We start from the raw sequence: 12,947 nt of genomic DNA on the forward strand, positions 1-12,947 counted from the left end.
CCCTGGCGGATCTAACGCGCAACAGGATGGCGAACACGAATTCTTTACTCCGCCGGGTTCCTCGGAAAGTGACCAGCCAATGAACGAGGCGAAGCAGAGTTACTTTCCGTACAACGAAGAGAAGACGCTTCAGCACGTACGTGTCACTCATTTACCAAACGCCTCTTACCAAGTTACCAACGCCTCTTGTCTTTGCTGCGATGTTGCAGATCGAGGAGAAGTTGTTCGTTCAACGACGACACTCGATGAACGAACTACCCAAGCCGATCGCGCTTCAGCTCTCGCCTATCAACGAACGCATCTCTCCTCGAGTGTCTCCGCGCATACAACCCGGTCAAGCTAACCACCTCGTCAACGATCTCGGAACGCTGCATCTTACACCTGATGATGAAAGTGAGTCGAAGGTAGAGAGTACCACCGTTTCAGCCGGATGTCAGTCGTTTCCTTATCTCTTATGATCCTGGATTATGGGTGGACTAATTTTTTTGCAGACACAACGCTCACTCACGAGCTACAGAGTCTATACCAGTCTCTCCAAAAATGCCTCGATCTTCGTGATAAGTACATGCGACTGTCACGACAGAGGCTCGGCGACAATCCGCGCGATCACGACGAAGTCTTTACGGGTCTCGAAGAGGACCTTCAAGACGTCGCCGGTGTCCGTCCCGATTCAAAATTCGCTGATCGAAAAATACGCAAGCAGGAATTCAAACCTTGGAAAATCTACCCGAAGCCACCGCCTCCTCATTGGCATTGGAAGAACAAAAAGCCAGCTGTACCGGACTCTTTAGAGTACGCCGATGAAGAGTTCGACTTCACAAAGTGCAAATTCCCGTCTGGAGATAGTCGTGGATTTGAACTTGATGACAAGGGTGTATACCAAATTTATGAGGACGTACATGGTAAGCAGAAATTGACACACGATACACGACTAGTTTTACTGAGTTTGACGATGTCGTTCTTGATATAGCCGATAACAAAAAGCCGATATTTGAGGTTCCATCGATCAAAGAATATTACATGGATTTAGACTTCGTACTAAGCGTTATTTCTGACGGGCCGACGAAAAGTTTCGCTTTTCGCCGTCTGAAGTATCTAGCTAGCAAGTGGTCAATGTACAGTCTCCTTAATGAGTATCAAGAAACTGCCGACATGAAGGTGAGCTACCAGTAACGCATACAAAAAGGCTATGGTTCGCTGATTATGCTCATCATTAGAAAGTTCCGCATCGGTTTGTCTAGTTCCCCTCTATGCGCATACCAAAGCTGACAGTGCTGTAGCGACTTCTATAATGTCCGTAAAGTCGACACGCACGTGCATCACTCGAGCAGCATGAATCAGAAGCATCTTCTGCGATTCATTAAATCAAAAATGAAGCGGTCTCCGAATGTCAGCTCAAAATACTTTCTTATCTTGTGAATGCTGACGCAGTACCAGGACGAGGTGATCATTCGAGACGGCAAGAAGCTCACACTAGCTCAAGTGTTCGAGTCTCTACATCTGTCCGCATATGATTTGTCAATCGATACGCTGGATATGCACGCGCACCAAGACTCATTCCATCGGTTTGACAAGTTCAATCTGAAGTATAATCCGATCGGAGAGTCTCGTTTGCGAGAGATTTTCCTCAAGACAGATAACTTTATTGAAGGAAGATACCTGGCTGAATTGACTAAAGGTTAGCTGTCGTCAAACTCCCATCTGCGTTAAATATCGACATTGTTTTCTCTGCAGAGGTCATGACGGATCTCGAGCAAAGCAAGTATCAAGTGAGTATTCTCGGTCATCACAGATAACTCGGTTGCTCAATATTTGTGTAGAATTGTGAATGGCGAATCAGCATTTACGGCCGTAACGTCAATGAATGGGATAAGCTTGCGAAGTGGGTTATACAGAACAAACTTTACTCGCACAACGTTCGTTGGCTGGTGCAGATTCCGCGCCTGTACAATCTCTTCAAGCAGAACGGATCTGTGAATAATTTCGAGGGCGTTATTCGAAGTGAGTGTTTCACCTAAACTTGTAATCTTAATAGAGAGTGATAGTACTCCGACAGATATATTTGAGCCTCTTTTTGAAGTGACAAAGGATCCACGGACCCATCCCGAGCTACACATCTTCCTCCAGAGGGTTATTGGCTTTGATAGTGTGGATGACGAATCTAAGCCGGAACGACGCATCCATCGCAAGTTCCCTTTCCCTCGCGTCTGGGATACAGATCAGTCACCTCCGTATTCATACTGGTGAGTTGGGCATAAGTTCACTTTCCCGCTCAAGCTAAGAAGAGTTCAATAGGATTTACTACCTATATGCGAATATGACAAGCCTCAACAGCTGGAGGCGTTCTCGCGGATTCAGTAAGCTTTTCCCCTCAAGACCATACCTTCATCGTCTAACATCTACTCAGATACCTTCGTCCTCCGACCACACTGTGGAGAAGCAGGCGACCCAGACCACCTCACTTCAGCTTTCCTCACGTCCCACTCCATCTCACACGGAATCCTCCTCCGCAAGGTACCCGCTTTGCAATACCTTTTCTACCTGAAGCAAATTGGTATCGCGATGAGCCCGTTGAGCAACAATTCATTGTTCCTTACGTATGAGAGGAATCCATTCCCGGACTTCTTCAAGGTTGGGCTGAATGTCAGCTTGAGTACGGATGATCCGCTGCAGTTCCATTTCACAAAGGTAATAATTTCACGATGATGCTTTGATTATTATCGTTTGTCGCGTTGTTCTGATTTACTGAGTTTGTGTTATAGGAGCCACTGTTGGAGGAATACAGTGTTGCAGCGCATGTACGTCTACTTGCGAGTTCTTGCTGCATGTACGCATGTACGGACACCTGATATCTTCTGTTTCTATACTTCAGATCTACAAATTCCCTCAGTCTTCACTGGCTGAACTTGCTCGTAACTCAGTCATCCAGAGTGGCTTCGAGATGGAAGTGAAGCGCCACTGGCTGGGACAAAAGTGGTACCTTCCGGGTGCAGCAGGCAACGATATAAACAAGGTTAGTTCAGACCTTCTCATCTACATGTCAGATGGACTGAAGTTAGTACCGATGCATAGACGAACGTCCCAGATATTCGTTTAGCGTTCCGTCACAATACACTCTTAGAAGAGTTAGAGATCATTCGTGCTAGTCAGTACATCAATCCGCCTGCTGCGACTGCCGCTCCCGTGCATCCAACGAGCGATAATATCGCGGCGAAGGCGATGAGTGGTCGCGCATAGCCCGATACTGACACACGTTACGTACTCATGAATGAATTGTAGATAGTGGTGTATAGAAGAATGCTGTATTCTGTGTATAGATCTGTATATACTTGACTTCGCTACATTGTACAATTTGCATCTTGTACCCTATTGAGTTGTTCTTTCACATTGTCGTCTTCTATAGACAACCGGTCCCAGACGAAGAAGTGTATCTTCTACCTTATTCAGTTATTCTCTCGCGTGTTCGTCTTTCATAGACATCCAATCCCAAGCCGACGAGCGCAATAATCCCGGATCCAGCGAAACATGTCCCGACATACACGATCATTTTGGCATAACGGCCGTCTGCAACATCAAAGCCAAGGCTAGGATGATCGGGTAGATGCGCTGGGTTGCCTACGACTCCCATTGCAGCAGAAATAGCGTTTATGTCGGACAAGGCTGTCGATATCGGTGCGGATAAGATGTTACCTATGCCACGCGTAAGGAAAAAGATGCCCATGAGCGTCGTTGACAGTGTGGGGTTGCCTTCTGTACATCATCACAGGATCAGTGCGAAGTTAACAACCTTCATCGATGGTGATCTTAGAACTTACTCGCAATTGGCCGGATGAATCCCGTGAAGAGACTTGACCAACCTCCAGCCAAGGCGCCATATGCAACCCCAAAGGCAAGCACACCAGTAACACTGTTTGAAAGTACACCCCACAGAATAAATGTTGTGAAGGAGGTGAGGAATGTTGTTATTAGAGCTAGAACCCATGGACTGAATCTGTCCGCTAACGTTCCCAACCCTACACGACTCAAGACAGAAGCGCCTATATCATATTAGACAAAATTTAAGATTGTTGGGATAGACTTCGGACGAGGAACACAGACTGCTTGCCATTCAACAGTGCTACCGCTAACGATGATTGAGTATCGCTTAGACGAAGCTCGCTTGCGAAGGCTAGAAGTTGAACGAAATATTGCTCGATCAGCCAGAAATCATGAAGTCAGGGAGAATGAACACTAACTCGGGAGCCAGAGGATGGGAAGGAAATATGCGAAACCCTGTAAGGTATTCGCCAATACGCATAGAATAAATGAAGGATTCAGCATCCATTTACGGATTCCATCATTCTCAGCCTCTGAACGGGGCACATGAGAATACACTCGGGTCTCAGGGAGCCGCGGTCGAAGAAAAGGTGTCCCGGGCAGGATGAGGATTAGTGCGGCGATGGAGAGAATCCTTAGTGTCTTTGATGGTCCATACGAGTTTACCATGACTGGCGTGACGAGTGGAAGTACAAGTCCCCCGATTGAGGTCCCTTCGGATTTTCTTGTGAGATGTGAAATACATAAATCAGTCACGAAGCGTACCAGCGAACATAATTCCGTTGGCAAGGCCACGTTTTCGAACAAACCATTCTGACATGTATGAGATGCATGAAGTCCAGAGCAGGGCTTTTAGTCGAGTTACCGCATGTCATCAGGAAGGGTACTTCTTTGTAAAGGGCACTCACAGCCGCCAATTGCATAGAGCAGACCCTGTGTTATAAGTAGGTCTCGCACCTAGATATTGTGTCAAGGAAGTTGTCTATTTTATGCTTCCACCTAGCTTGCCTTAGTCGCATAGCTAGCGCCAAAGAGGCTGGAAAAGCACAACAGAAGGCCAACATAGACACAGGTACGTCGCTGCTTCGGATAGCGATGCAGGAATGGATATATGAATGTGCCTAAGAAAGCATAGGGTGATATTCAGCGGAAACGCTTCTGTAAGGCAACATGGTACCTGAGCAATACACAATCCCGGAAGAAAATGTTCCAATCAAAGGAAGTATGGCCGATGCATTTGATTGTGATGCGAATTCGGCATCACGTAGGTATGCACTGAGTAGTACACCGAACGAGGTAGGGAAGGCCCACACTACGGCCTGGACGACGAACGATGCTGCTAGCTGAATAAAATAGAATAAGTAATTGGCGTAGCAGCTCCATGGTGATATGGTAAGTACGAATGACCAGGCCTTGTATCCTCCACCCGTGGGAGCAAGCTCAGAAACATTTCGTTGTGGAAGACTTTCGATAGACGTGGTCCGGGACTCGTTCAGACTGAGGTCCTGCAATTCATACCCTTCCTCATCTAGGTTTACTTCCACTTCACTGATATTGAATGATACGCTTGAAGGCGGTAACGGTGTCTGGACAGCCTGATTAAATTCTGTCAAACGTTCGGACATGTGGTAGAAGTGGTCATTGACCAAGATGAAGAAATGATTAAATTGAATGATTCGATCTGCATATATTGTATGATATAATCGGTAATATGACGTAATACAGAATATCACAAATACTATAATTAAATTACTTCCGTTCTGATTAGCCACAAAAGGTATTTGTATGCCACCTTTCTTTTCATCAAGCTGTCTCATCACAGTAATCAGCCATTCCTCTGAGATCAGTCCTAGCGTTTGTACTTTTCAAGCACAGCGAGGCAATATCATCAACAAATCAAATAACAATCAAGGTCAGTCTGGACTCTGACCTATTCAGACTCTTTTATGTGCACATTGCACCAGAGGCAAAAACCAATTCTGAGGTCTGGAAAATTTGTTTCAGAATGTATTTTCAGCCAATCAGGTGAGAGCTTTTGGATTTTGTAATAAATTCCCAGTGTTACAGAATGCGAATCTGCCTCCTGTGTTGGGTAGTCAGAGTCGAATAACGTTCTGATTTACATATTTTTGACTCGGCTACATCGTGAAACATGCATGTTTTACCTCATTCTTGCACTTCTTCGTCTTCCGTAGACGTCCACTCCCAAGCCGAAAACCGCAATAACCCCTGCTCCAGCGAAACATGTCCCAACATATACAATCATCTTAGCATAACGGCCGTCTGCTACGTCAAAGCCAAAGGTGGGGCGGTCGGGTAGATGCGAAGGACTGCCTACTGATTCTCCTGTAGCTGCAGACATAGCACTTATGTCCGACAGAGCCGTGGATATCGGCGTGGACAGGATATTCCCTATACCACGTGTCAGCAGAAAAACGCCGAATAGAGTCGTGGTCAGCGCTGGATTCTCCTCTAGAGTTATCATGGAATCCATCGCAAAATCAGTGTGGAATCCGTACGTAATGCTGGGAGCGCCCTCAAAAAACGGTACAACTTACTTGCGATCGGCTGAATGAACCCCGTGAAGAGACTCGACCAGCCTCCAGCCAAAGCTCCATATGTAATCCCAAAGGCAAGTACTCCAGCAAAGCTACTCGATAAAATACCCCAAAGAACAAACGTCGCGAAGGAGGTAAGAAAAGTTGTTATCAGAGCTATAACCCATGGGTTGACACTGTCCGCTAGGGTACCCATCCCAACACGGCTTAGAACAGATGCACCTGCACACAAGTAGTTAGATTCTACGTTAGACAAGGAAAATGGTCAGCTTACCATTTAATAATGCTACTGCTACTGATGATTGAGTATCACTTAGACGCAGCTCGGATGCGAAAGCTAGGGCTCGAAGCGTGATGTAGTCACAACTAGTCAGCAGTGAACATTAGGGTAGAAAGGAATACTGACTTGGAAGCCATAGGACAGGAAGGAAATATGCGAAGCCTTGCAACGTGTTAGCAAGCAAGCACAGAATAAGTGATGAATTCAGCATCCATTTTCGGAATCCTTCGTTCTCAGATTCTGAACGAGATCCGGGGCCGTACACACGGCTTTCAGGGAGTCGCGGTCGAAGAAATGGTGTACCAGGTAGGATGAGTATAAGTGCGGCGATGGAGAGAACCCTTAGTGTCTTTGACGGCCCATACGAGTTTAGCAATATCGGTGTGATAAGTGGCAGGAATAAACCTCCCACTGCAGTCCCTACATGCCTTCAATAAAGATTTGACATTCATAGAGATCAAGAAGCACACCAGCAGACATAATTCCATTTGTAAGACCACGTTTCCGCACGAACCATTCCGACATATATGAGATACAGGAAGAATAGAGAAGGGCTTGTTTTATCCAAGTTAGTGTAGGTGAGCAGAAAGAATATCTATTCGTAAATTGCACTCACATCCTCCAATAGCGTAAATCAGGCCTTGTAATATCAGCAAATCTCGCACCTAGGTATTATGTCAAAGAACTCGTGCAAATTTAAGCTTCCATTCTGCTTGCCTTCGTTGCGTAACTAGCACCAAATAAGCTAGCGAAGCATACCAGAAGACCAACATAAACACAAGTGCGTCGCTGTCTTGGGTATCGATGTAGGAAGGGATAAATGAATGTGTCTATGAAAGGGGTGAATGTTATTCAATTTTCACTGTTATGCAAAGCGAAAACTACCTGAACAATACATGATTCCTGACGAAAATGTTCCTATCAAAGGAAGTATGTCCGATGCCTTTGACTGTGATGCAAGTTTGGCATCACGCAGATATGCACTGAGCAATACACCGAACGAGGTGGGGAAAGCCCATATTACAGACTCGACAACGAACGATGCTGCTAACTAATTAGGTTCAGTAATAGGGAAAGTGCATATGCAGTGTTACGGTAGTTACAAATGACCAAGCCATGTATCCTCCATCCGTAGGAGCAAGCTCCGAAACGTTCCGTTGTGGAATACTCTCAATAGACAAGGTGCTCCGGAAGTCGATCAGACTGAGCTCCTGCAATTCATACCCTTCTTCATCTGGGGACAGTCCAATCTCACTGATATTGAGTGACGCAGTTGAAGGTGGTAAAGGTGTATGGATAGCTTGCTCCAGTTCTGTCGAAAGTTCGGACATAGTGATGGTTATCGATGAAGAAATGCTTTCAGAGGTTGACCTGCATATATGCAGTTTGAATACGTAATGTCATTGCAAATTACTTAGGTGCTTTTAGTCTACTTCGGACTGAGAAATATTAGCAGTATTATACTCTGAACTACATTAATTAGTTGAACGTTATGAATCTTTCGTCAAGCTATTTCATTGCAATAATAGCAATTAGAAACATAAGATGTTCCATTCACCCGAGATTACTACTGCAAAAATTAATATCCTCTAGGTTCAGCAGACAATGACATCTACAGATCAGTCTGTTCATTTGATCCCTTATGCTCATTTGGATGACCAGGGTTTAGTATTTCTTGGTTTTGTTCCTGTGCTAATACAAGCGCCCCGGATATTTAACTGTCGTTCACCATACAACATTCATAGAAGAGAGCCACAGAGTATGGAGAATTTCATACTAGTGAATCTGACGGGGAATAGTCAGATACGCGTAGGAAAAGTTGTGCTTCATGTATCGACCTACATATGTTTGGTCCCAGTTCCATCGTGCAACTTACACGTTTTACATCATCCTTGCTCGTGTTCGTCTTCCATGTACATCCAACCCTAGACCAAAAAGTGAAATGATGCCAGTCCCGGCGAAACATGTTCCAACATATATGATCATCTTAGCATAGCGTCCTTCCGCAACGTCAAAGCCAAGGGTTGGATGGTCAGATAGACGTGACGGATCGCCTGCTATCCCCATTCCAGCGGACAAAGCGGTTACGTCCGATAAAGCGGTAGAGATTGGCGCGGACAAAATGTTACCTATGCCACGCGTTAGGAAAAAGATGCCCATGAGAGTCGTAGACAGTGAAGGATTGCCCTCTATGGCATCATACAATTTCTGCAGAATCAGTAAAAGCCATTGATAGCGCTGTTAGAACTTACCTGAAACTGGACGGATAAAACCTGCAAAAAGACTCGACCAACCACCAGCCAAGGCCCCATATGCAATTCCGAAAGAAAGTACCCCAGCGACACTGTTCGATAGTACGCCCCATAGAATAAATGTCGTAAAGGAGGTGAGGAATCTTGTTACTAGGGCTAGATCCCATGGACTGAATCTGTCCGCTAGCATACCCAGTCCCACGCGACTCAAGACAGACACACCTGTATCATATCGAATGTAGTTTGCGGCTGTTAGGACGGGGACTGGACCAGTAAATAGAATGCTTGCCGCTCAATAATGCTACCGCTACCGATGATTGAGTATCACTTAGACGAAGCTCGCTTGCGAAGGCTAGAAGTTGAACGAAACGTTGCTCGGTTAGCTAGCAGCTATGAGGTCAGGGAGGATGGAAACTGACTCGGAAGCCAGAGGATAGGAAGGAAATACGCGAATCCCTGCAAAGTGTTTGCCAATACGCATAGGATAAATAGTGGATTCAGCATCCATTTCCAGATCCCATCACTCTCAGCCTCTGAGCGAGATCCGTGAGCGTAAACACGGGTTTCCGGAAGTCGCGGTCGAAGAAAAGGTGTCCAAGGCAAGATGAGTATGACTGTGGCGATGGAGAGAATCCTTAGTGTCTTCGATGGTCCATACGAGTTCACCAAGATTGGTGTAATGAGTGGTAGTAAGAAACCTCCGACTGCGGACCCTGCATGCTTTTAATAAAGACACGACAAACATAAGGAAGACACGAAGTGTACCAGCGGACATAATTCCATTGGCAAGGCCACGTTTCCGCACGAACCATTCTGAAATGTATGACATGCAGGGAGCATAGAGCAGGGCTTTCCATCCGAGTTAACGCAGGTAACTGGAAATGATCTTTATTCGTAAATTGCACTCACATCCTCCGATGGCATAAATCAAGCCTTGTAATATCAGCAAATCTCGCACCTAGATACTACTTCAATGAACTTGTGTAATTTCAGACTTCCATTTTAGCTTGCCTTCGTTACATAACTAGCGCCAAATAGGCTGGCAAAACACAACAGAAGGCCAACATAGACGCAGGTGCGCCGTTGTCTTGGGTAGCGATGCAGGAAGGGATAAATAAATGTGCCTTGAAAGGTTGTAATGTTATTCAACTTTTATGGATTATGCAAAGCGATAAACTACCTGAACAATACATGAATCCCGAAGAAAACATTCCTATCAGAGGAAGAATGTCAGATGCTTTTGATTGTGATGCGAATTTGACATCACGCAGGTATGCACTGAGTAATACACCGAACGAGGTAGGGAAGGCCCATACTACCGCGGCTAGTAGTACCGCCTGAACGACGAACGATGCCGCTAACCAAACAAAATAAACAATCCAATGCAGATGCTATGAAGCGAAGGTTATTACGAATGACCATGCCTTGTATCCTCCATCCGTGGGAGCAAGCTCCGAAACATTTCGTTGTGGAAGATTCTCGATAAACGTAGTCGTCCGAAACTCGATCAGATTGAGGTCCTGTAATTCATACCCTTCCTGACCTGGGGCTACTTCCACTTCGCTGGAGTTGAGGGATGAGACTGAAGGCGGTAAGGGTGTATGGATAGCCTGCTCGAGTTCTGTCGTGCGTTCCAACATAGTGGTAGTAAAAGACGAACGGATATTATAGTATATAAATCAACCCGCATATATACAGTTGAAACACGTAATACTAATCATCAGAAATGCTATTATTACTTCCGGTCTACATCGGACTCGGAAATATTAACGACATTGCTGTAGATTAATAATGCTCACTTCTGTTGCCGCACAAGTTTTGTGCCAGTCAGTACATCAACCTACTGCAATTGTATGTCCAATGAACGATGTATATACATGTAGTAGCAATATAATCAGTCCCTATAAGTTATTTCCAAAAAACATCCGAGATACATACTAGACACGTGAGATTAGACAAGACAAATTGGTCAGTGATCCATTCCTTTCTATCTTCTCATCTGCATCGTGCAACGTGCGTCTTCTATCTCATTCTCGCACGCGCACGTTTTCCATAAACATCCAATCCCAGACCAAAAAGTGCAATCATCCCGGCTCCAGCAAAACAGGATCCAACATATATAATCATCCTAGCATAACGGCCATCTGCTACATCAAAGCCGAAGCTAGGGTGCTCCCGTAGACGCGACGAGCTGCCTATTCCTTCACCCGTGGCAGCGGACATAGCACTTATATCCGAGAGAGCAGTTGAGATCGGCGTGGACAATATGTTCCCTATACCACGCGTCAACAGGAAAATGCCGAAAAGCGTCGTCGAAAGAGCGGGGTTGTCCTCTGGAAAAGGTAGCATGGGATCGAATGAGTATGAAATTCGTAAGCGTAATGTTGATAACGATATGTTATCATAGAACTTACTTGCGATCGGTCGGATGAATCCTGTAAATAGACTCGATCAGCCTCCAGCCAAGGCTCCATACGCAATTCCAAAGGCAAGTACCCCAGCAAAATTACGCGATAGAATACCCCAGAGAATGAATGTCGCAAAGGAAGTGAAGAACGTTGTGAACATAGCTAGAATCCATGGGCTGACACTGTCCGCAAGTAAACCCATCCCAACACGGCTCAAAACGGAAGCACCTACATGGAAGTAGTCAGCGATTGTTAGGAGGGAGATCGGGCAAGGAATCCCGGAGTGCTTGCCATTCAACAATGCTACTGTTAGGGATGATTGAGTATCACTTAGACGGAGTTCGGATGCGAAAGCTAGAGAACGAGACGTAGTGTGGTCAACTAGTAACCATAAAATCAGCAGGAGTGAACTCACTTGGGAGCCAGAGGATAGGAAGGAAATATGCGAAGCCTTGCAACATGTTGGCAAGCACACACAGCATAAATGAAGGGTTCAGCATCCATTTCCGGAATCCCTCATCCCCGGCTTCTGAACGAGATCCAGGGCCGTATACACGGGTCTCCGGGAGTCGTGGTCGAAGGAACGGAGTTCCAGGTAGGATCAATACAAGTACAGCAACGGAGAGAATCCTTAAAGTTTTCGATGGTCCATATGAATTCACTAGGAGTGGCATGATTAGTGGCAGGAATAAACCTCCAACTGCGGTCCCTGAATGCTTCTCAATAAAGATTACATGTATAAAGTAGACACAATGCATACCGGCAAACATAATTCCATTAGCAAGTCCGCGTTTCCGTACAAACCATTCTGACATGTACGAAATACATGGAGCGTAGAGTAGGGCTTTCTCACTAATCAGTATCAATTACTAGAAGGGGTACATCGTGCTAAATAGCGCTTACACCCTCCAATTGCATAGAGCAGACCTTGTAGTATCAACAGATCTCGGACCTATAGTATGTCAAAGAATCTGGATAGTTTGATGCTCCCATTCTAGCTTGCCTTCGTTGCATAGCTAGCACCAAACAGGCTGGCAAAGCATAACAGTAGACCAGCGTAAACGCAAGTGCGCCGTTGCTTCGGGTAGCGATGTAAGAAGGGATAAATGAATGTGCCTATTAAAAAGCAAGAATGTTACTCAATATAAGGCACGGTTTATGTAAAGCGACACACTACCTGAACAATACATAATACCAGAAGAAAACGTTCCTACCAGGGGAAGAATCTCTGATGCTTTTGATTGCGATGCGAGTTTGGCATCATGCAGGTATGCACTGAGCAATACACCGAAGGAAGTAGGGAAGGCCCATACTACGGCCTCAACCACGAATGACGCCGCTAACTAAGTAAATAAGCAATCGGCTCAGCAGAAATGCATCGACACAGTAATTACGAATGACCAGGCCTTGTATCCTCCATCCGTGGGAGCGAGCTCCGAAACATTTCGTTGCGGAAGACTCTCGATAGATGAGGTAGTCCTAAACTCGATCAGGCTGAGGTCCTGCAGTTCAAACTCATCCTCAGCTGGTGACACTTCCACTTCACTGATGTTGAGGGATGAAACTGAAGGGGGTAAGGGCGTATGAATAGCCTGCTCGAATTCTGTCAAAAGTTCGGGCATGGTGGTGGTTA

At 45.6% G+C, this 12,947-nt stretch overlaps 4 protein-coding genes across 4 annotated transcripts; 1 reads left to right on the plus strand and 3 right to left on the minus strand.

The window, feature by feature from the left end:
* Positions 1-454: 454 nt before the first annotated feature.
* On the plus strand, positions 455-3,237 carry FOMMEDRAFT_97582 (AMP deaminase; the record flags this gene model as incomplete). The annotated part of the gene is made up of 12 exons (XM_007271594.1): positions 455-902; positions 971-1,169; positions 1,281-1,389; positions 1,438-1,678; positions 1,735-1,769; positions 1,821-2,001; positions 2,057-2,243; positions 2,296-2,357; positions 2,408-2,688; positions 2,763-2,798; positions 2,873-3,013; positions 3,073-3,237. 12 exons carry the CDS (start codon positions 455-457, stop codon positions 3,235-3,237), a joined length of 2,085 nt encoding a protein of 694 aa, XP_007271656.1.
* Positions 3,238-3,439: 202 nt separating this feature from the next.
* FOMMEDRAFT_162491 (MFS general substrate transporter) lies at positions 3,440-4,636 on the minus strand (the record flags this gene model as incomplete). The annotated part of the gene is made up of 5 exons (XM_007271854.1): positions 3,440-3,750; positions 3,816-4,013; positions 4,079-4,168; positions 4,236-4,529; positions 4,582-4,636. 5 exons carry the CDS (start codon positions 4,634-4,636, stop codon positions 3,440-3,442), a joined length of 948 nt encoding a protein of 315 aa, XP_007271916.1.
* A 201-nt stretch (positions 4,637-4,837) lies between these two features.
* On the minus strand, positions 4,838-5,441 carry FOMMEDRAFT_162492 (uncharacterized protein; the record flags this gene model as incomplete). Its single annotated transcript, XM_007271855.1, has 3 exons — positions 4,838-4,937; positions 5,005-5,159; positions 5,217-5,441. 3 exons carry the CDS (start codon positions 5,439-5,441, stop codon positions 4,838-4,840), a joined length of 480 nt encoding a protein of 159 aa, XP_007271917.1.
* Positions 5,442-5,977: 536 nt separating this feature from the next.
* Positions 5,978-12,936, minus strand: FOMMEDRAFT_115003 (MFS general substrate transporter; the record flags this gene model as incomplete). The annotated part of the gene is made up of 10 exons (XM_007271856.1): positions 5,978-6,099; positions 6,148-6,288; positions 6,375-6,596; positions 6,649-6,711; positions 11,730-12,023; positions 12,075-12,158; positions 12,218-12,266; positions 12,318-12,430; positions 12,489-12,657; positions 12,709-12,936. The coding sequence occupies 10 exons, from the start codon at positions 12,934-12,936 to the stop codon at positions 5,978-5,980; spliced, it is 1,485 nt and encodes a 494-aa protein (XP_007271918.1).
* Positions 12,937-12,947: the final 11 nt, after the last annotated feature.

The sequence above is a fragment of the Fomitiporia mediterranea genome (assembly GCF_000271605.1).
Source record: "Fomitiporia mediterranea MF3/22 unplaced genomic scaffold FOMMEscaffold_18, whole genome shotgun sequence".
In the NCBI taxonomy this organism is placed as follows: Eukaryota; Fungi; Basidiomycota; class Agaricomycetes; order Hymenochaetales; family Hymenochaetaceae; genus Fomitiporia; species Fomitiporia mediterranea.